Source organism: Hemicordylus capensis, chromosome 4 (assembly GCF_027244095.1).
Source record: "Hemicordylus capensis ecotype Gifberg chromosome 4, rHemCap1.1.pri, whole genome shotgun sequence".
Lineage (NCBI taxonomy): Eukaryota > Metazoa > Chordata > Lepidosauria > Squamata > Cordylidae > Hemicordylus > Hemicordylus capensis.
The window spans coordinates 103,671,933-103,695,459 of NC_069660.1; the positions used below are offsets into that span (position 1 = coordinate 103,671,933).

At 40.4% G+C, this 23,527-nt stretch overlaps 1 protein-coding gene across 5 annotated transcripts in view; it reads left to right on the forward strand.

Annotated features, from left to right (window-relative positions):
* Positions 1 to 23,527, forward strand: part of CACHD1 (cache domain containing 1) — a 230,064-nt gene that overhangs the window by 114,501 nt on the left and 92,036 nt on the right. For all 5 annotated transcript variants that reach the window (XM_053243265.1, XM_053243269.1, XM_053243266.1 and 2 more), the window contains one exon: positions 14,180 to 14,286. In XM_053243265.1, the coding sequence (XP_053099240.1) occupies positions 14,180 to 14,286 (107 nt within the window). The remainder of the gene's footprint in view (positions 1 to 14,179; positions 14,287 to 23,527) is intronic.

Below are 23,527 nucleotides of genomic sequence, written 5' to 3' on the forward strand. Positions count from 1 at the left end.
AGAACCTGGAGATGTCACAGATAATCTTTACCAGTTCTAGGTGATGGTCAGCATGTGAGCGTTGTTAGTGCACGTAACTTGTGAGCAGTGAAGCAGCAACTAGGCAGGCAGACGGTGCATCTTGGAGATCCTCTTCAGGAGCTGGGTGCAGATCATAACTTCAGTTCCCGGCTATGCAGAGGGAACTGCAGCATTCACATCTGGTAAAACTTCTGCTTGGCTGGATAGCCTACAGAGTCAGAGAGTTGAATAAATGATTACAGAATCCATGCTTGCTACCACCTTGTCTTTATACTCATTTGATTCTTTGGTCTGAACATAAAGTCTTTGGTGCAGTGCAACATTAGTCACAAATCTCCATATGTTTTAATAGCTAGACTACAAATACCTGGTTCTCATGACCAAGCACATCTTCATTTCAACAGAAAACCACCCAAAAATTCTTATCAGAAAGAAACTCTCTGTTTGTCCTTGTAAGCATTTCAAGAGATAAACAAACTCTGCAAACAGCTGCTTATTCCTTGAGGCTCCTTTCCTGGTTGGCATCTGAGGGGGAGGAAGGGGCAGTGAATGTTTCAGGAGATAAAACCAATGGTTGCCAGCTTTACCTATTGTGTTGCAATTTGCAAACAAGAAGGAAAAATGAAAGAGAAACCATGCAAGGTGTGGAGACTAAGGGGCCATGAAAAAGATGCCAATAATTGCAAAAACACAAATTGTGCTGCATTTAAAGATCCAGAGATCTATGTGGAGGAAATGAACAAGACACATGTATCCATTTATCAATCCTAAAGATGCTATATTAGTAGTCTAGAGTAAATAGATAACAATAATAATTAATAGTCTAGAATAGCTAGATAACAATAGCAATTATCATGCAGATAGTATCCGCACATGCATATGACCAAAATATTGCATCTCAATGAATAAGACAAAAGTCATAATAAAGGTAAATGCACATTCAAACCCAAACATGTAGATATTGCAAAAAACAACATGAATATGTGAAAAATATTGTTCTAGTCCATGTGGAGAATAAATCTGTATCAAAAATAAATGAATGAAAATCTTGCAGTAGTGAAAAATCCTCAAATGAGTAGCAATGACACTGGTCTAGCAGGTAGTATCTACACATGCATATATGAAAAATATAGCATCTCAATAGAACGGACAGAAACATCTTCTAATTATAGGAATGAAGACTTGCCAGAATGAAAAGAGTCCTTGAAAAGAGTCCTTATAGGCTTATAGATTCTTAAGTCCATTTCAGATAATCCTTCATCAGAGAACAGAGACATTCTGTAACAATAAAACAAACACTAACAAATCTCCTGACCAACAATTTACATAGATAACTAATGCTTTGAATAACATCCTCCCCCTTATGCATGAACCAATACATACCACTTTTCCTCCTCTCTGAGCTCAAACAACAATAATGGCTCAATCAACCAAATCTTTATGGAGGCAACCTTTTCTCCTACACCTTGTTGAGGGGGAAAAAGCTTACTAACTGCCAAGCCCCAGGGCTTGAAGATATATAGCCCAGCATCAATTAAGATGCTTCTAATCAGGTGAAGCCACCTACAATTGGGTCTCCAAGAGAAATAATGTGAACATTTAGGCACCAGCTGTACAGTATCACCACATTCATTAAGGATGCAGGTTTATCTTGCTTTTCAAATTGTTGACATATCATGCTGCTGAGGCTGTTTGAGCTCAGAGAGGAGGAAAAGTGGCATCTCCAAGATAGGGCTGAGAGAAACTGTAACCTTGGAGAGGCTGCTGCCAGTCTGTGTGTAGACAATACTGAGCTAGATGGACCAGTGTTTTGATTCAGTATAAGGCAGCTTCCTATGTTCCTAATTCTAATAGTTAGCATTACTATAGCACTTCTGGATGTTGTAAAGCTTTGGTTACATTATTTTATTATCCTTACAACAGTTCTGTAAGGTAGGTCACTATTATTATCCCATATTTATTTATTTATTTAAAATATTTCTATACCGCTCAAAACTTGTGTCTCTGGGTGGTTTACACTTAAAATAATTTAAAATATTAAATCAATTAACAATTAAAATCATTTAAAAGATTAAAAACATTTAAAACCCAGTATTAAAATTATTATTGTTGTTATTATTTGACAGCTATGAGAAAATGGCTTGCCAAAGACCACCGGAGCAGAGGTTGGCAGCAGAGGCTAGATTTAAACCAGGATCTTCCTGTTTCCTATCTCAATCGCTTAGAAATTATGCTATTCTCCAGTTCTCTTGGAGCAGCAAACACCTGCCCTGAGTATATATTGTTACTGCAGTACTGTAACTGTGAGTATCACAGTACTGTGAGGAAGTACTTCTTCACAGAGTCAGAAAGGGCACTGTAAGGTTTAAAATAATAATAATAATGTTTAGAAACAACTGGAGTCAGCAAAAACATTCAGATATTTGTAAAAAAAAAAAAGCAGTGAGCATGTGAGGTACACAGTTAACAATCAATGGTGAGACATTTGGACAGGTTAGGAATAGAAGAGGTATTTTCTAAGGGCACTCACTATCCCTTCTTTTGTTTGTAATCGCCATGACTTCACTTTTACAAATACTAAACAAAACAGGCCTCAGATACCAAACATCTAAAACATCAAGTAAAATCAACCATCTGCTCTACATAGACAATTTGAAGTTGTATGAAAAGTCCCAGTCAGAAATCACATCATTGCTAAACACTGTCCATATATTCAGTAGCGATATAGCAATGGAGTTTGGACTAGACAAGTGTGCTGCATTAATAATGAACAGAGGAAAAATAAGAAAAACAGAAGGAATAGAACTGCCCAATGGAAGCAAGATCAAGAACCTGAAAGAGAAAGAACATTACAAATATTTGGGCATTCTCCAGGCTGATATCTTTGCACACACTGAAGTTAAAAGAAAAATTGGAAGTGAATACATCAGGAGAGTTAGAAAAATCCTCAAGTCCAAACTCAATGGCGGGCACACCATACAAGCCATAAACACCTGGGCTATACCTGTTATCAGATACACTGCAGGAATAATAGACTGGACCCAGGCAGAGCTAGAGATGCTAGATCGTAAGACCAGGAAAATAATGACCATCAATCATGCTCTGCACCCCCGCAGTGATGTCAATAGGCTATACCTCCCTCGCAGCTCAGGTGGAAGAGGAATGCTGCAAGTCCATCAAACAGTAGAGGAGGAGAAAAGAGGCCTTGAAGAATATATCAAGGACAGTGAAGAAGATGCACTTCAAATGGTCAATAATGCGAAACTATTCAACACCAATGAAACAAAACAGGCCTACAAGAAAGAACAAGAACCGAGCAGAAAAATGGAAAAATAAGCCCCTGCATGGTCAATATTTGCACAATATAAGTGGAAAATCAGACATCACCAAGACCTGGCAATGGCTTAAGAATGGCAACTTGAAGAAAGAAACAGAGGGTTTAATACTGGCTGCACAAGAACAGGCACTAAGAACAAATGCAATAAGAGCAAAAGTAGAAAAATAAACCACAAACAGCAAATGCCGCCTTTGTAAAGAAGCAGATGAAACTGTGGACCACCTAATCGGCTGTGGTAAAAAGATCGCACAGACTGACTACAAACAAAGGCATGACAAAGTAGCAGGGATGATACACTGGAACATCTGCAAAAAATACAAGCTACCTGTAGCCAAACATTGGTGGGACCATAAAATTGAAAAAGTTGAAGAAAATGAAGATGTAAAAATATTATGGGACTTCCTACTACAAACAGACAAACATCTGCCACACAATACACCAGATATTACTGTAGTCAAGAAGAAAGAAAAACAAGTCAAAATAATCGACATAGCAATACCAGGGGATAGCAGAATAGAAGAAAAAGAAATAGAAAAAATCACCAAATACAAAGATCTACAAATTGAAATGGAAAGGCTGTGGCAGAAAAAGACCAAAAAGACCAATAATCCCAGTGGTAATTGGCGCCCTGGGTGCAGTTCCAAAAGACTTTGAGGAGCATCTCAACACCATAGGGGTCACAGAGATCACCATCAGCCAATTACAAAAAGCAGCTTTACTGGGAACAGCCTATATTCTGCGACGATATCTATAACAATTGACAATAAAATTCAGCCATCCCAGGTCCTTGGGAAGGACTCGATGTCTGGATAAAACAAACCAGTCAATAACACCTGTCTGACTGTGTAAACAAGATAATAATATAATAATATAATATTTATTACTGCTGCTACTCCTATTATATGTCTTTTCAGTAAAAGGTTTCTCACAGTGGTTTACATAAGAAAAAGAATGATGAGTTGATTCCTAGTCCCCAAAGAGCTCACAGTCTAGAAAGAACACTAAGATGACACCAGCAACAGCCACTGAAAGGATGCTATACCAGAGCTGCATAGTGCTAATTGCTCTCCCCCTGCTAAATGTAAGATAATAGCCACTTTGAAAGATGCCTCTTTGCCCAGTTAACAGGCAAGAGCTGTTTAGCACAGCTTAGGACCATGAAGTGCAGACTGACAAGATTAATTGTCTTCCAGTTTTTGGAGCAAGTACTGTGATGCTGTCCCCGCTCCCTCTCCATGTAGTGTTCTTTGCAAGCCAGCATTTTTTCGAGGCAGGAATGAATGCTGTGGAGCTGTCTTAGTGAGTCAGGACCTATTTGTGTTGCTCTTCCAGACTGAAAAGAGCTGAAGGCAGTATTGTACTGCTCTTCCCTCGAGGGAAAGAAGCACAGAGGGAAAAGAGTTTTAAAGGGCACTGTAGCAGAAGTGAGAACATAGGAACATAGGAAACTGCCGTATACTGAGTCAGACCATTGGTCTATCTAGCTCAGTATTGTCTTCACAGTACAGGCAGGTGGTCTGGGTGATGTTAGGCAGTGAACAAGGCAGGTAGTTGGGGGGCCAAGGATTTATCATGGTGTGTTATGCTGGCTCTGAGCAAGTATAGCCTGGGCTTAATTAAAGCTAAGGTCCAAGGTGGCTGCGCTCTGGAGGCAACATGTAAAGCACTCGGAGCCCTTATGAGAATGTGCAGAGTGCATTCTTTCACTCTTGCTATCCCACTCAGACATTGGACCTTGTCTCACGATCAGTGAGACCCGGTTTCTTCTGGTGAGCGAGAAGAGCAGGCTAAGCTCGCTCTCCCCGCTCACGATTGGCAGGGAGCCCTGGGTGGCCAGATCGACCGCCCACACGATGGCCGGCTCTGAGCCGGAGCCCGCAGGGGGTGGGAGGAGCGGGGGCTACGCGGCCCCCGCAAGCTCCAGTATGCCCTGCGCGACTGCGCAGGGCATACTGGGGAGACCCCCGAGCCAGGAGGCTGCTTTTAAGCCTCCCGGCCAGGGGTCTACTCATAAGTTGGTGCGGCGTGTAGGTGTGGCGTGAAGGCACGCCACGGCTACTCACGATTGTAAAAAGCAGGTTTGCTGGAGCGCTCGCTCTGCAAAGCTGCTTTTTACCAGGGGTTCTCGAGCGGGTTACTGGCTCAAGAACCACCGGGCTCGGCTGCAAGCCTGGTGGTTCTTACGGTCACCAAAAATCAGGCTAGCCTCTGCTAGCCCAATTTTTGCTGATCGTGAGAAGCGCCCCATTGTATTTACAACAGCTTGAAATAACCAATTTCCAAAAAAAGAATGATCCTGTTATTGACTCTGGCTCATAAATGGCTGGCCTGCCAGCAAACAGAGCATCAGTATAGGAGGTGAAAGTCACATAATTCTTCATAATGTTGACCAACTAATAAGTTTACTTAGGCTTTCAGAGCTACAAAACAAGACAATGTGCAGTTATGGGTAAAAGAGAAGATGGGGGAGGAGCAGGGGGGACTCACAAAAAAACTGGTGCCTTTAAATTTAATGAAAAATTAAGCTTACTTATTCATTACCATATCTCAAAAAGGATATTGTAGAACTGGAAAAGGTACAGAAGAGGGCAACCAAGATGATCAGGGACCCACAGCACCTTCCTTATGAGGCCAGATTACAACATCTGGGACCTTTTGTTTAGAAAAAAAAATCAACCAAAGGGAGACATGATAAAATTCTATAAAATTATCCATGGTGTGGTTAGAATGGATAGAGAGAATCTCTCTCCCCCCGCCACCACCACCACCCCCAACACACACAGCACTAGATCCAGGAGTCATGTCATGAAACTGATTGCCAAGAAATTTAGGACTGACAAAAGGAAGTATTTTTTTCCCCACACAGTACATAAGTAATCTGTGGAAATCTCTTTCACAGAATGTGGTGATGGCTACCAGCTTGGATGATTTTAAAGGGGGCTTAGACAAATTCACAGAGGAAAGATCTGTCAATGACTACTAGTTCTGATAGCTTAGAACTCTTACCTCCAGGCTTAGAGATAGGATGTCTCTGAATACCAGTTGCAGGGGAGCAATAGCAGGAGAGGAGACATGCCTTCATCATCTCCTACTTGTGCGCTTCCCAGAATCATCTGGTGGGACACTGTAGGAAACAGGATGCTGGACTAGATAGGCTCTGGGCCTGATCTAGCCGGGATGTTCTTGCGTATGGCTGCTGCTACTGCTTCCCCTACCCATAAAGTTTCCAGAAACATCCAGCATGGCAATGATAATATGATTGCTACTTTCTTAAATGTGGCTAGACGGGCTTATTATCTCAGCTCACTCTTTTCAAATAGTGTATTTCAGTCTTCTAGAACGTCCCTTTCCTCTCTCAGTTTCTTGGCTAGAAAAATAACAGGGAGAATTTGGAGATATTCAGGGAAATTGGAGATATTCAGGGAACTTAAGTTCACTAATATGAAACTCAAGATACGGTGAACTTTGTTGCACTGCTTAAATGTTATGCTCAGATAGCTTAATATGCTGACACTCTGTCATGTTTCATAGTCAGTTCAGTGTACATTTAAAATTGAATGTTGTTTGTTCAAACAAGCAAGAAAACTGACAAGTAAATACCTTCAAAAAGGCAGCCATAACATCCACTGTCATCTTGGATGTGATCTTACTTGTTTTTGAGATCATGTCACCAGCAAAGTGAAAATTTAATTCCCATGTTTATTTTCACATGGGGAGCCAAGCTTGTGTGGGAACTTTATTCAGGGGATATATTTATTTCTTTATTATGTAAAACTCACCCACCATTAAAGTATTTGCAAGGAGTCATTTTCTTGCTTTGCCCCTAAAAGCAGTGACAGGACTTGTCCGATCTCAGCAGATACTTTTCAGCTGTTAAGTGCCACCGCCATAAAGGCCCTGTTCCTGGTAGATACCTTCCACACTTCATGCAGTGGAGACAATAGAGAGTTTCAGATGATGGCCAAGGTATATGAGGAGGTATATACAGAAGTTGCTGGACCTTCAAGTATCCAGGTCCTAAACCAGTTTGAGGCTTTAAAGGTAAGAACTAGCATCTTGAATTGGGTCCAGAGACAGGCAAGCATTACAAATTGAATATTGCTAGGATTATGTATTTTCAATGAGCAGTCCAACTAACAGCCAAGCTACAGCAATTTATACCACTTGGAGTTTCCACACACTTTTCAAAGGCAACCCCACGTAGAACATATTACAACAGTCCAGCCTGGAAAACCATGAATAATTGGCCAGGTCCAACCTTTTCTGGATGGTCACCAGCTGGTGCACCAGCCAAACCTGATAAAAGCACTCTTTGAGGCTATGTGAATAATGTCTTGCTTACAAATATAGTAAAAGACTTGATACACAGGAGACAAAACCTTGGCTATCAGAGTTTTACAGTTTTATCAATGCTTCCTTCTGACCTCTGAGTTCATGCATGAGCACACACTGGCAAGTGCGGTTATCCCTGGCTTATTGTGGATTTGCCAATTGTGGATCTGCGTATCTGCGATTTGAGTATCCACAATTTGAATATACGCGATTGGAAAATTGTCACCACCCTCACCAGCCGCGATCCAAATATTCATGGTTTGGTGCCATTTTTAAAAAAAATTGGGTAGTTTTAAAGACCAAATTCATGGGGTCATGGGGTCATTCTGAGGATCAGGGGGTCATTTCTAGGAGTCAGGGTGATTTGGGGGGGTTGGGGGGTCATTTCCAGGGGACAGGGGTCATTTCCAGGCTTCAGGGGAATTTTTGCCACCTTTTGTGTGTATTTATTTTTGAGCACTTTCACTCTTGCGATTCCCCTAACCCCCTGTTTCCCATTAAAGTCTATGTCTTGCCTACCGTGAATTCACCAACCAAGAGGGTTTCCAGGAATTTAACCATCGCAGTTGACGAGGGACTACTGTATTTTTGCATGGTATAGGAGGTCATCTTCCCTTCATGTTGTGAGCCCAACTTGCTCCAATAGACAGGACTTAGATCTTGAATTAAATAGTTTGGCCTTCTTCCCATCAGGCTGCAGGAGCAGGATCCTCCCAGTTACAATCCTGTCTTTCTCTTGGCAGCAGGACTTCTTCTGCCTCTTCTTCTTCTTTCCATAGTTGTCTAGGGTAGGAAAGTCTTCTTTTTTCATTTCTAAAAGCAAATACACATTTTCAGTTTATAATTTGGCTCTTTTTGTTTTTGTTTTTTGGGGGGTGGGGATTGCTTTCATTTTCCTATGGATGCATTTCAAGCCACGGACATTTTGAACATTTTGACAAGCTATCTGAAGAGACCATCTCTACAGAAGGGGGCAGGATGCCTTCCAAATTCAAAGGCTCCAAAACGGCTAAGCATGCCCCCTACTGTAGTGGCCTTCTCTCAAAGGTGCACCTAGGTAATTTTGGGGCCTGGATCTAAAAGCCTTTGGAGTCCCTTTCCCTCCTTCTGTGATCGCCTCCAAGGTCCTTAGTTGCACTCTCACCTGCGTACCACTACTAGTAGAAACAATGGAAGGCATTTTGGTTTTGGTTTTTTCAGCACTTGTGGTTTAGAGAAGTTAGGGGAAAGATGGGATAGCCTTGTTGAGCTGACAGACTGGTGACCTTGAAGTAAATAATCCAGCACGGGGTTTTACAACACCTGTCTAAAATTTCCCTATGCCAAAGCATTTAGTCAGGAGTTTCTCTCAGCTAGCTATTTATTTATTTATTTATTTATTTATTTATTTATTTATTTATTTAAAATTTTATACTGCCTTTCCAAAAGGCTCAGGCAGTTTACATTAAAAACACAATTAAAATCAATTAACAATTAAAACAGAAATAGTTTTAAATCTAGCTAATGACATCACTAGAGCCTGAATAATGGGTTTCAGGTTTTTCTGGGCCGTAGTAATGAAACTAAAGTTTGTTGAATGTTTGCTGGAGGAAACCAAGTCTGTACTTGTGAAATGTGCAAAAAACTTCTTAGTATGAGTGACTAAGAATATGTGCAATGTAAATGTATTTAAGATTTCAGTGCACATTTTTTATAATTATTAGATAATGTAGTTTGTTTTGTACTTGCTAACTTGTATTCTTTACAGACATGGTCATTTGCTTTCTATTTTCTGTGCCTTAATTGATTCAACTGACTTTTTTTTTGGTAAAAAAAACAAAACAAAACCGTAAGGAATACTTTTTATCTGTCAATTTGTGGAAAAGATATACTGTAGGAAATCTTATCACTGTAACATATTAGTTGACAACTCTACCTTACATTCATTAATGTAATATTTACATGGATAAACCTACATATCTATTTTTGAAGATCATTTACTTCATGAATGTGATAATTCCTTCAGAAGTAGTTTGACTCGCCTCTTTAAATAGCTCCTTAAATATTTGCTATTGCAGTTCAGCGCTATCACAGCCTTTTCTTTTGTTTACCTGCCCTCTTATGGGCTGTTAGTTGGGAGATAAGGGCATTCCTATTCTGATCTTTCAAATTGCCCAAGTAGAGTTTCATTTTCAAGAGTACTAAACTGGATTGGACTCAGTGGAATGGAATTTAAGCAGTGTTCAAAGATGACTAGAGATTTGGAAGGTCTGGTCATCTTGTAAGTCTTAGGGTATACATATTTTACAAATTAACATTTAATTTGTGAGGCAAATGTGACTGGGATGAACTAAAAAGAATCTTTCTAACATAGGGCTTGACAAATTCCAGGCACCAGGGAACCATGAAACCTAGAAATTTAACTGTGGAACCTAAACTAGGATATTCAGGAAAAGTTATTTAATCAAATCTCAAACAGGCAGCCCTGTTTCAGTTATAAGTATGTTAAATGTAAAGGAAAGCCCATCTACCCTCCCTTTCCATGTCTGTAACTACATCTGGTAATTGAGACATGTCCATTGTCTGTCTTCTAAATTTCTGGGCTGGTTCCTAGAGCCAAAGAAAATCTGTGAAGACCTAACAGGTATCAGAACATACATTGCAGAATAGTGTTATTTTCCCCAAGTTATTAAGGAGAATTGAATTCACTGTATTTGAAAAGCCTTTTATCTTTTAAATACTATGGAAATATAAAAGGACCACCCCCTTGTGTAAGCCTCCTGGTTATTCTCACTATTGAAAAAAAGCATTTATTTAAGAAATCTTTAGGCTCATATTTAGTAGACTTATGTCAATTTAACACTGTGTAAAACACAACATTCCCCTTTATGCAAACATATTGGCTAGCTCCTAGGTTTGTCAAATGGATGATGGTTTACTGTTCTTGCATGCCTTAAAAATAGCCACAATCTTAAATGGTTTTCTGAATCAGGCTTTCATTATCAGTTCAGATTGAGAATCCATTTTAACTTTAAAATATTCCTATTTGTTTTAATATTTCAGTGCTGCAATATGCAAATAAAATATTGATTACAAGAACGTGCCTTGCCATTAATAAAATATGCTAGTATTAGCAATTTAAAGAAAACAGTGAGTTCTGAATTAATTTTTCATGTAGCTAAATTTATCTAGGGGGAAAAAATAGGAATTTAAACAAAGAATGGGGAAACAAGGGTGGGCTTTAACACAATAACTAAACCCCAGCTGATGAGTGTCATTTTTATGTACACATTTGTCCTCTCTCTCTTTCTCTCTTTCTCTTTTTCCATTTTCTAAAACTGAAACTTCATAGAAGTTGATTTACTTTGTGAATAGAGGCTGAATGAAATCCAATTGGAGCTTACTTGAACACTGTTTTGATGTAAGATTCAAAGCTTCTGCAAATTTATTTTATCTTTTACATTTGCTGATCTTCTGCTTGTAAATCCTGTTGAAGGAGAATAAAAATGACTGCTGCCTGATGGGAATTAAATGTCTGAAGTTCAAAGCCGTTTGCACATCAGAGCAAATGTCAATCAAGTGAACATCTTGCAAGCTAGGCAGGGAGCGAATTTCTCCATGGGGAAGAGATCAAAGTGGGAGTCACAGTTCTGTTTTCTCCCTCGGGATGCAGTTTCGATCCGTTGTTCATTAAAGTGAATCCAGAAGGAAGGGTTTTCATATAATGGAGAAAAAGGAAAGGAATAAAGGGAGATGGGGTTGGAAATGGATGGTACTTCTATTGATGCTAAATTTAAGATCACTTTTTGATCAATTCTGATTGCAGAAACTGTTTACCACCAAAGCTATTTTTTCTGATTGTATTTGAGATTTGTTACTGATACATTTTATACATTGTTCATTAAAGTAAATCCAGAAGGAAGGGTTTTCATATAATGGAGAAAAAGGAAAGGAAAAAAGGGAGTTGGGGTTGGAAATGGATGGTACTTCTCTTGATGCTAAATTTAAGATCACTTTTTGATCAATTCTGATTGCAGAAACTGTTTACCACCAAAGCTATTTTTTTCTGATTGTATTTGAGATTTGTTACTGATACATTTTATCATTGTTTATGTAACATTGCAGAGGTTTTGTTTTGAAACATGTATGATTAATATAAATTCGTCTACTTGGCAAAGATGGAACAGCTCATTAAAATCTCCCTCTCTTTTACTGGTATATTACATTTGGCTGGAGATTTAGAGTTCATTTTACCTTTTTTTTTTTTTTTGCAAGTTGTACCTAGCTCATTAGGGAAATGTCAGCTATTAGTTTATGTGCTACTCTTGTATACATTTTAAGGACAAAAATTAAAACTATAGAATGGGTAAGCAGTAGGACAGACACATTATTATTAATGAGTGGGTTAACTTTTAATGGAGTGGGAAGCAATGGCCATGAGCCTGCAACTGTCAAGCTTACCTGTATCTGAACAGGAACTTCCTCTGTTCCCTTTTACAAGAAGGGCAATGACTAGTATGTACAATAGAAAATCCTCATTTTCACATTTCCCTTCTTAATTCACATTTTCATATTTCCCTTCTTAAAAGATAACAGGACACCCCCGTTACATAAAAAGGTAAGAAGTGAACTCAGTGGGGCTTATTTCTGAGCAGACATCCTAATGGGATGTAGTCTCATTTCAGTCAATAGGCCGTGTGTGTGTGTAGCTGCAGGCTGGATTGCTACCAAAGTACATATAATAATAATGTGCAGATCAATCACTAATGGTGTGAAAGGAGACTTCATTAATTTTACTAAAATTTCTTGTTTATGGCAGATTGCAAAACAAAATAGATTTTACACAATTATTTAAAAACAATACAAATAATGAAACAATAAATAAGCCAAATGATAAAAACTATTAAAATAAACAGCAGACTGAAACAGCAGCATTAGCAAGTAAAATAAGCACAGTATAAAATTGGATTCCACTAGCATAAACATCCTTCAGGAGGAGGAAGCTCTTAACTATCCCTCTAAAGAAGGTAAGGAGGGACCCACCCTGATCTTCTTGAGAAGGGAATTCCATGGATATGGTGCCACCACTGAAAAGGCCATGTCTCTGTTACTTAGGTTTGTAGTTCTGACTTGAGCAAAAATGGACTAAGTTGTAGGATTGCTGTTAACGTAGGTATTATATATTCCGTATATGTTTTATCTAACAATAAATATTCATGATATGTGTATTTTGAATATTCCCTAATTGATTTCCAGACTAATGCTGCCTTGGTGCAATGATGCACACATACAGAAAGGTTGGGTAGCTGATGTTTTTTATACCGCCTTGGGGCTATATTTTAACGAAAGGCGGTATAAAAATGCAAAAAAAAAATAAAAAAAATAAAAAAAATGCTCAGAGTTGGCAGTCTCTTGTGGTCCACTTATGCACATTTCACACGTTCACATAAAGGCTAGCTGATAGCTTTACATCATTCCCTGCAACATATATGGACTAAGGTTTCACAGCAGGAGACATGCCACAGGTTGGCAAGTGTATCCTGTTGTGCCAGTGCCACACTAATCTGGAATGCAAGCTCCTGACTAGTGTTGTGCTGGCACAACAGGTGCGCTTGCCAACCTGCCAACTCTTGATGTGCAACTTCCTTCTCAGTCCATATAGCTAGCGTAACATCTTTGCACTAGTGCAGCAGTAATCTGGATGTGATCTAGTAAAACAATATTTGGTCCTCCCATGATTGCATTTTTCTATGGTCCAATGCATACTGCTGCAGTGGTAGGTAGCCACTGAAAACTGAATGGTCCAGAACCACATTGCCTTGGTAATCTATCAAAAATTGAATTATATAGGCGCTCCCTAGTTGCCTCATTACTACCCATGCTTCTACTGTGCCTGCCTCTTCCCTGCAACTGATGCTGGCATGGAAAGTAGCAATGTGACAAAGGTAATCTACATAATCCACCTTTCCGTACATTGCAAAAGCATGTGGAGCCATATCCTTTCGCTCCCTTCTCACCAGAACTGTTTCATACGGTTCAGTCAGGTTTAAGGAGACAACATTAATTGTCTCATTACAGAGCAAGTAAGAATGCTCTGTACTTGAACTATTTATACATATGCTGTTCTGCTTTAAAAGAATATATTGTGATATTTGCTTGTTAAAAAAACCAGTGTTTCTTTTTTAAAAATGTTGGCTGTAAATTTGAGAAGGTAGAGCACAGGTCTGTACTAACCTTAACATCCATACAGGTATAACTGTTTTCCCCTAATATAAGTTTACATATTACAAGTGAGCTATATTTAAAGGATAATGATTGATTTCAAGACCAAGGTTGTACTGTCACATAAACAGGGAAAGAGTGATTTTTGACTATCTCCCCTTAGCTCAGGGATACATTTTTTAATGGAAATTGCCCCTTTAGTCTGAAGATCAGCACTGTTGTGCCAGCAGAGTCCTAGTCTGGATGACAGCCAGAGTCTTATTGATCTTGTTACTGTTTTCATTTCAGGTTTGATGGAAATTTTAACACAAATGTGTCTAGGACTATTAGCTGTGATAGACTGTCTACCACTGTGAACAGCAGAGCATTCAATCCTGGACGTGATTTAAACTCTGGTAAGTAATGCATTTGTTTTGTGTATGCCTTATGCTATTGAGAATTACTATCAAGTGTCATAGGAGCTTACTTTTATTTTTCCCTGAAACTGCTGCACAATTCTTAACTTGAAATTTAATGACTGAGAGATCCTTTCTACAGTAATGGTTTGATCCACATACTGATTTATTCTAATTTACCATGCAAAAATCTGTTGTGGGTTATAGCAAACTGCATTTGTTTTTTGTATCTTTCCTGGCATCAGTAACATCAGCTCTCAGTATTGACAGTCCTTGATGGCTATTTGATCTTCTTAGAGTTTGTATAATGTGTAGGTTTCTGCAGCATTCAGCTTTAACTTTGATGTGTGAAGAACCCATAAAATATTTTCTTTGATGTGCTGTGGAGTTTCTGTCTTGAGAACTGACCCATTTGCTTGGCATACTTTAAGGCTGGATATGTAGTTACAGACTTAGGTGAGATTTTCCAAAGAGATTCAACCTTTGGTTTATTAGTGGTGTAGGGCTTTGCTTTTTAGCATCCTGTTCTAATCAGAATAAATATGGCTTTAATGTTTATAAAGGGAGAAGCATTCATTTTTGTCTTTGTATATATGACAATATTGTAGTAGCTTGTAGTGGTTTTAAATGTGAACCATTTATTTTGCTTGAGCAAAATATGAAGGTTGATATTATATATTTTACAGGAGAGTGAAGATGCTTACAATTTTTGCTCATGGTGTATAAAGCACTGAAATTGCAAGTTAAGGTGGTCACTTTAACTTCTATGTTATGTAAGCATTAAAGACTTTCTACAGTCTTGTCTATGACGCTGGTTTAACATGCACCCATGTTTTACTTCAGTCTTTCAGTTCTACCATGGGCTAGGGAGGGATTAAATAAATTAAATAGGTGCAGCTTCCCAATCATTTACTAGAAATGCACTTTTGAATTTCTGCCTGATGCATCTCTAAATGCCAGTGACTATAGTAAGTACCCAGTCAGATACTTACTAGGTCACAGTCACTTGCTACAAATTTATCTGGCTGATTTTTGCCTGGTGCATTGTAACATTATCCACAAATGGGCTGCTAAGAAAATGTACCATCAACTATCATGCAGTAAATCTGCATTCTCACAGCATTCAACTGTGGCCCTCAGAAGGCCTTAATTGGATTCTAGGGGCACTTTCAGTCCTGGAAAGTTGTTTGGTTTGACACTAAGTTGCTCTCACCTCAGCCAAAAGTGATATTAGCAGTTGGAAAAATTTGATTTCTTCCAAACAGTCATTTCATTCAAGTCTGAAAAATAATATATTAATGACATGTCTGTAAATCAAAGATATTCTGTAACCAGGACCATTTATTTTGCCAGCTGATCTGTCAAATTCAATTACATTAGAAAAAACATTTTGTTTGTTTTTAATTTTTTATACCATCTTTCATAATGAATCCTAAGGCAGTTTACAAAGGTTAAAATACAATAAAACTCCATAAAATCTCATTTAAAACCTTAAAATCATTTAAACAGTAAAAACCATCACACACACACACACACACACACCAGAAGAAGAAGAAGATGAGCTGGGAGACCTGGCAGCCCTTAAGGGATAAAAGCCTGAACAAATAAAAAGGTAGTAAGTTGTTTTTTAAAAGCAGCCACAGATGTCAAAAAGAGGACATTCACTGGGAGAGCATTCCAGAGCCTAGAGGCAACAGCAGAGAAGGCCCTGTCCCATTTGCTCAGCAATTTAGCCTCTCTCAACATTGGCACACAGAGCAAAGGCCCATTTGATGGCTTTGTTGGGTGGGCAAAACCTCTTGAGAGCAGGTGGTTCTTCAGGTATCCAGAGCTCAAACTGTTAAGGGCTTTGTAGTGGATTTAACCCAACCTTTGTCTCAAAGCAAGCTCATGTGAAAGGAAGGAAAATGCTGAATTATCTTCTCTCTTGCTTTCACCCACAAAGGCTGTCCCTTTAAACTTAAACCATTCCTTTAGCAGCTCAATTGCTGCTGCCACACCCACTTTTTAACAGATTTTAATCCTCCCCACCCCGGTGCAGGTGAAATTCCAGGGAACTCTCCTTCTCTTTACTATTGGGAAAGTACACAAAAACCTCCATGTGCAAGCCTACATGTGATGAGAAAACCTGGTAGAGTTGCTGAGCAAACAAATGTGAGACATGTGTTTCACCAGAGTAAAAACCCTTTTCCCAAGTTGAAAATCCACTCAGAGGCAGGTAAAATACAAAGAATAAGAGAAAAGCTTTATTCAAAATATTACAGACCACTTCCATCTGAGGCTTTCTCAGCTTTTAGTTACAAGTAAAAGAAACATCCAGTAGTTGCAAGAAGATTTCAAAAAGTATCCCAGTTGCAAGGAACAGGGATATAGGAACCTTTAGAAGCAACTTTTAGAGGTTACAGAGACTTTTGCTGCACCCTGGATGCATAGTTGGGCTCAGGCTAGTGCTTCTTAGCTTGTTATGTTACAGTTGAAACAGAATAAAACAGTTGTAAGGATTTGCAAGGCACACCCAAAGGAAAGTAAGAAGTCTAATGCGAGCTAACAAACAAACTGTTCCCTGGCTAAACATTTCAGAAGCCAAAAGCACTGGCTTCCTTCCCCCTTCAGCTCACCCCAAACTCTAGGAGAGAATTCAAGCTTCCTGCAGTCCTGTATCAAGGATCTGCAGTTGTCCTTCCATGAGAGAATTTTCCAGGCTAGCTGTTGACCATGAGGCAGCAAAACTCCCTTGCTGCTCATTAAGCCTTCCACCCATCCTCTCTCATCTCTCACCTACCTGCTTCTGAACAAAGACATGCTTCCATGTCTCATGGCCCTCCAGGTCCCACCCACCATGTGCTGACTGGCTGATCCCTAGCCTGTCAGTCAGCACAGGGTACACTTCCAGTTCACTCTTTACAGGAAAGGCAAGGCTGTTACTACCTGATCATTACAGGCTTTAAAGGTAATAACCAGCACCTTGAATTGGATCTTCCAGAAACAAATTGGCAGCCAGTGCAGCGCTTTAAAAATAGGTGTATTATGCTCCAAGCAAGCAGTTCCAGAGAGAACCCTGACAGCTGCATTGTGCACTAACTGAGGTTTCTGAAGTTTTCTTCAAGGGCAGCTCCACATAAAGCACATTGCAGTAATTCAGCTGCAACATGACTAAAACATGGGTAACCGTGGCCAGATCTGACTTCTCCAGAAAGGGATGCAGCTGGTGCAGTAGCCGAAACTGTGTAAACCACCCCTAGCCATCTCCGCCATCTGAGCATCTAAAAGCAGAGCCGGGTCCATCAACACCCCCAAGCTGTGCACTTGCTCTTTCAAGAGAAGTACAACCCCATCCAGAGCTGAATTGCCCTATCCTGATAGGCGTTTATTTTGACCAGCAGCACATCTGTCTTGTCTGGATTTAGCCTTAGTTTGCTAGCCCACATCCAGCCCGTCACCACCTCCAGCCCCCAGTTCAGTACATCCATGCTCCTCTAGGATCTGATGTCAGGGAAAAATAGAGCTGAATGTCATCTGCATACTGATAAAACTTCAGTGCAACCCCCTGATGACTTCTCTCAGCAGTTTCATGTAGATGTTAAACAGTATGGGGGACAGTACTGAGTTTTGTGGGACCCCATGGGCCAGAGGCAAAAGTCCCCAGCATCACCTTCTGGAACCTCCCCCCGAAAAGGACCAGAATTACTCCAATGCACCACCCCCGATCCCTATACCTAAGAGGCAGTCCAGAAGGATACTATGGTCAATGGTATCGAATGCCACTGAGAGGTCCAGCAGAACCAACAGGGATGAACTCTCCCTATCTAGTTCCCAATGTAGGTCATCCACCAGGGTGACCAAGGCAGTTTCAGTCCCAAACCCAGTGTGAAAGTCAGATTGAAAAGGGTCTAAATTATCCATATAATCCAAGACCCTTTGCAGTTGCACAGACACCACACACTTACTACCTTTCTTTAAAAGGGAAGATCTGAAACAGGCTGGTAGTTATCAAAGTTGATGGAATCAAGGAATTCCACTAAAAATTGCTATGCTCTTCCAAAAGAGTCCCAGCGCTTCAGAATAGGAAAGCCTATCTAACTGTTCTCTGGGAAATTTCATGTGTATGAGATGCATGATTTGTATCTTGGCTGATTTTTCAGGGCTTATAATGGTGGAATACAGTTTTTACACCTCATCTTAACTATACAGACACTACTGTGCCATAAAGTATCCTACAAAATTTATAAGTAGCTGTGTTGGTCCATTAGGGAAAAACTGAAAGAAGGATTTTATTTGGACTAACAAAAAGATCACAAAGTAGTCAGCAAGCTTTCAGGTCCTCGAGAACTCTTCTTCAGATTAGATGTTAAACAAAAAATATGGGTGTTAAACAAATGGGCCATAATGGAAAAGATATCAAAGACTATTCTTTTTTATTTTTTACATTTGGAGGAGAAAGTGGTGGCAGCAGCAGCAGCAACAACAAGTAGGCAGGGAGCAGAAGGCAGGGAGGGCAAGATTTATGGCTTTAACCAGGGTTCAGTTTGTTGGTGTGCTAGTAGGGGTGTGCGGAACTAGTTCCAATCGAACCCGGTTTGATTCAAACTGGCTTGGTTTGACCGCTTCGAGCTCAAACCAGACTGGCACCCCAAAAGAGGCAGCGGCTCCTTGGTGGTGGCAGGTCTACAGCAGCCCCACTTGACCCTGCTGGTGCTCCCCCCACCATGGGCCAGTGAGCTGCCTCATTCCAGCCTCCGCACATGCCATTTGTGTGACCTCTGCACAATTTGCATGGTGATGTAAATGGTCTCCGTGTGAGTGTGGAGGTCATGCAAACTTGGAGGCCCGAACGGGGCTGCCCACCACCCCAAGGTGCAGTGGAGGGGGACTGCTGGTGGGGCTGAGACGGGGGCTGGTGGGGAACCACTGCCACAGCCGCTACTGCCACCACAGCAGGTAAGGTGCCCTCTCAGATTAACTCCTAGATTACCCACATTGGATAAAGTGCCTTACCAGATTCCCCTTTACAAGCAAAGCAGTCAAACCAGGTGAACCTGGTTTGACAACACGAACCAAACCTCCGCCAGTTCTAACAAACCGGTTTGCAGACCGGTTGTTTCAGTTCAAATTCGAACCGAACCACAGCTGCCAGTTCCATGCACACCCATATTCTAGTCTCACATTTCCATTGTGAAGCCAGGAAGAATCTAAGTGAACCCTAGTTTTTTTAAATATCTGCCTTTGGCCTTAGTATGTTTACTTTTGGGTAGGTATACATTCCTAATGGCTCTGTGGCTGAGGCCAGCTCTGCAGTATCCTATGACGTGGTTCCTAATGAATGGATACACTCAGCGGAGCCAGTGCTTCTGTTGTCACCATTTTAAGACATATCTGATTTTCTTGTTAATGGTTTGATGTGGCAGGAAGTTGAAGAAGGAGCCCTGGATAGCTTAGACCTCTAAGTGGGGATCACTTTTTGGAGTGCCTTTCAGCAACTCCAGGAGATCCATGTCACATTGCAACTTACCACTGATTGGAAGTTAATGATTCCAAAAGACTGTTTTCTTGTGTTTTGCAGCTGCCTGCTTTGTCACTGTGGGGAATAAGGATTTACAATGGTTTCTCTTTTAAGTATGTTAGTTTAAACCAGAAACAATAAAAAAGGAAAACACTGTTTCCCAAAATTGCTTAATTTTCAATCCAGGTCTTTAGTTTTATAGAGGGAATTGCTGCACAGCATATTTTAATGAACTATAAAATGTGATCATTTTTAATTTGTGTGTACATTACCTGTGTGGGGGGAGTGAGTGCCACCTAGGAATAGTGTTCCCTCTAATTCTAAGAATCAGTGAGCGGAAAAGCTTCTCTCTCTCTCTCTCTCTCTCTCTCTCACTCACACACACACGTTTGGGGAGCATGTTGGGAAGGGGCCTACATTTAGAATGCTTCTTCCTGCCACTTAGTTTTCAGTCTGCAAAGTATGTGGGTTCATCATACATTCAGTCATGTGAGCTGGCAGAAGATGTTAATTGCAGATTTATCATCCCAGTGAGATCTAGACTTGAGATATTAAGATATTTAGATAATGACTATTCAAGTGTTCTCTTAAAAAGCTTAAGCTTCAGGGTTTTTTTAATTGGAACTGAGGGTTTTGAATTTTGTTGAGCCACATGCATGTTAGTTGGTATCAAAGTGAGTGTTGCTGCACAATAGCCCTGTTCTCAACATATCAGGTGAGTGGATGTGTGGAGAGGGTGTGTTCAGCTGAATGTTTTCGTGGTGCATACACTGTATGGCTGTAGAAATCTCTCCCTGCAATTGGGAAACCTTCTTTTCCAGGGTTTGAGACTGTGAGGACTGACACACATACAGAGCATGCAGACATTCAACAGAACATGAATAGACTGGGAGCAGGACCTGGCAGTATGATCCTGCTCCCTGCCACCTTCTGTATTAAATGAGAAGCAGGCCTGTGGTTATAAAGACTCACTTTAGCTAACGGACTCTTATGATTATCTCAATTGCCAGAACACGATACTATACATTGCAGTGTTCTAGAACTCTGCACTTACTTTCAGCACAGTAAAAGCCTTGTTATTTGAAACTCACCAGCTGAACAATCTGGTTTACAATCTATGTGCACCTTCCTGATAGCTGTATGCAGCCACTCCAAAAAAATTTTAACCTTTTTTTCCATTGCCGGTGGGGAGGGGGATGGAGCCGCAGGGTGAGGGGGGGAGCTGCTGCCACCTCCCATCCTCCTCCCTCCCATCTTCCTCTTGCTGCTCCGCCTGCAGCTGCTGGCGGGGGGAGCCGCTTCCCATACTTGCCCCCTGTCCCCCTGCTCTGCTGGAAGGGAGCCGCTGTGGGGGGGAGCCAGCCACTGGAGGAGGTCTAGCTGGCAGAGGGCAGGGAGGAGGAGGTGGCGTGGCGGCAGCCTGGCCAGGGAGAGGGGGAAAGTGTGGTGATGCTTCCCTGCTGGGGAGGAAGGAAATGGGGTGCGGGGGTTGCAGTGGTGGGTGCAGCAGAGACTGCACGCCCACCAGAAACTGCTTCGTGGGGGGGGGGGTCTGGAAGTTGGTGTGCACACGCACCTTAGGAACTCACTCTCTTTTGTTAATTGATGGCTAGAATATTTCTGTCTGAGGGAAAACCCCTTTAAAATTCATATATAGTAACATTGCCCCAAAATTAAGATAAAAGGTTATGGAACCACTCATCATTACCGATCAGTTTTGTTAATGGTTTCCAAGAATGATTTCTTATCTAAAGAATAATGTGATATCTTTCCAAGTAGACAGATTTTTCCTGAAATTCGTATGAGTTTGCACCACTGATTGCAGGCTCAATATCCTTTCTTTCTTATCTTCATCTTCAGAAAGTTCTGGTATTTCTTTTCCTTCAGCTAGTTAGTTCCTTGCTGCTCCCCTAGGGAGAACTGCCAATTTTGCCATAACTCTGTGCTTATTTTTCTATGACCACAGAGTACAATCTTCTGTGAGATAAGCAGGGACTACTTCAGCTGAAAAAATAAGCCTTTTTCCCCCTTCAGGTGCACTTTTATTTTCTGTCTATTAAAGCTCCAAGAATTCCCCACAGAGATTTCTTCCTTTCTTCCATGCTACAAACCCTAAGAGATCTGCTTTCGGTGCTCTTATTTTTCTTCATTCCAAGCCTTTTAATCTCTAAAATGCTTTCCTGTGCTTTAATATTCTCTCATGTCTATAGCAAAACCAGTTTGGGGACAAGTTCCATACCCACAAGAGACTGACAAAAGGTGTTGCAAGGTAACTGCCTTTCAACTTAAAGCTGAATTTGTCAAGCTACCTTTTAGTACAAGAATCACAAGCTAAGCGGTGTCAGTATAAAACTCTACTGAGCTTTTCAGTTGTAATTTTATGCCACGTTACGATTATCAAGCTTGATAAGATGGCAGGCATTGTGTATATAAGTACTGTATACACTTACCTATTCTTTTCTGGTACTGGTATCCAATAGATTTCTTGAAAACACAGCAGTATCATATAAATCTTGGTAAAACCTGTCAAATTTAACAGGCAATCACAGCTACTCTACTGGCATTCTTCACCCTTGAGTAATTGTAACTCCTCACACAATCTAAGATAAGAAGGAAGGACAAATCTGCCCTGCTACAGAGATCCTACATGAACTTCCCCACCTGTTGAGATCTTCAGTGGAAGGCCTTTACTGTGTCCCACCAGTCTTTTAGGTAAATTGGGTTGGAATGTGAGAACAGAACCTTCTCACTCTGTTTATGGAATGACCTGCTGAAGGAGGCTTGCCTTGACCCGCCCCTCTTCTTGCTGGTCTTCTGCCACTATTTGAAAATCTCTCTTTTGAAGTTGGCTTTTTATCTGTCGTATTATTATTATTATCAATAATATTATTATTATTAATATTATTATTAACAACATTATTTATATTCCGCTCTTCCTCCAAGGAGCCCAGAGCGGTGTACTGCATACTTAAATTTCTCTTCACAACAACCTTGTGAAGTAGGTTAAGCTGAGAGAGAAGTGACTGGCTCTGAGTCACCCAGCAAGTATGGGTGACTCTGCTCCCCATGTTTTGTTTTGCTTAATTGCTGCCTTAATATTTATTTTGTCTATTGGTTTAGGTTTTTATATTGTGTTTTGCTTTTGGTGTGAAAAGCACATTACTCTTCTTCTCTGATGCTGATCTCTAATAGATTTCTTGAAAACAGCATCATCATATAAATCTTTGTAATCTATCAAAGGGGATTCCTGCGGTAAATGCTGGAGTACTGTGTAAATAAGAGAAGAAAATAAATTAATAAATGATGAATAAGAGTGATTTATCAAAGAGAACCGTATTATTAATTACAAACCTATAGCAACCTACATCCCAGAAATAGGTGTGACTGATCAGCATCTCAAAATAAGTGTCATACCACAATTATGGTGCCCAGCTCTTTAGAGGTACAGTAGGTTGTAACTAGGAAGCACCAAAAACTTTGGGTGGACCTTTAAGCCCTTGCTAATGACTTACAAGCAGAAGGTTGCCGGTTCGAATCCCTGCAATACCTATATCGGGCAGCAGCGATATAGGAAGATGCTGAAAGGCATCATCTCATAAATGGTAAAACCCTCCTGAATTCTACCAAAAGAAAACCACAGGGCTCTGTGGGCGCCAGGAATCAAAATGGACTTGACAGCACACTTTACTTTTACCTTTAACTTGGCAAAGAGGCATCTTTTAAAGTGGCAGTTTAGCCACC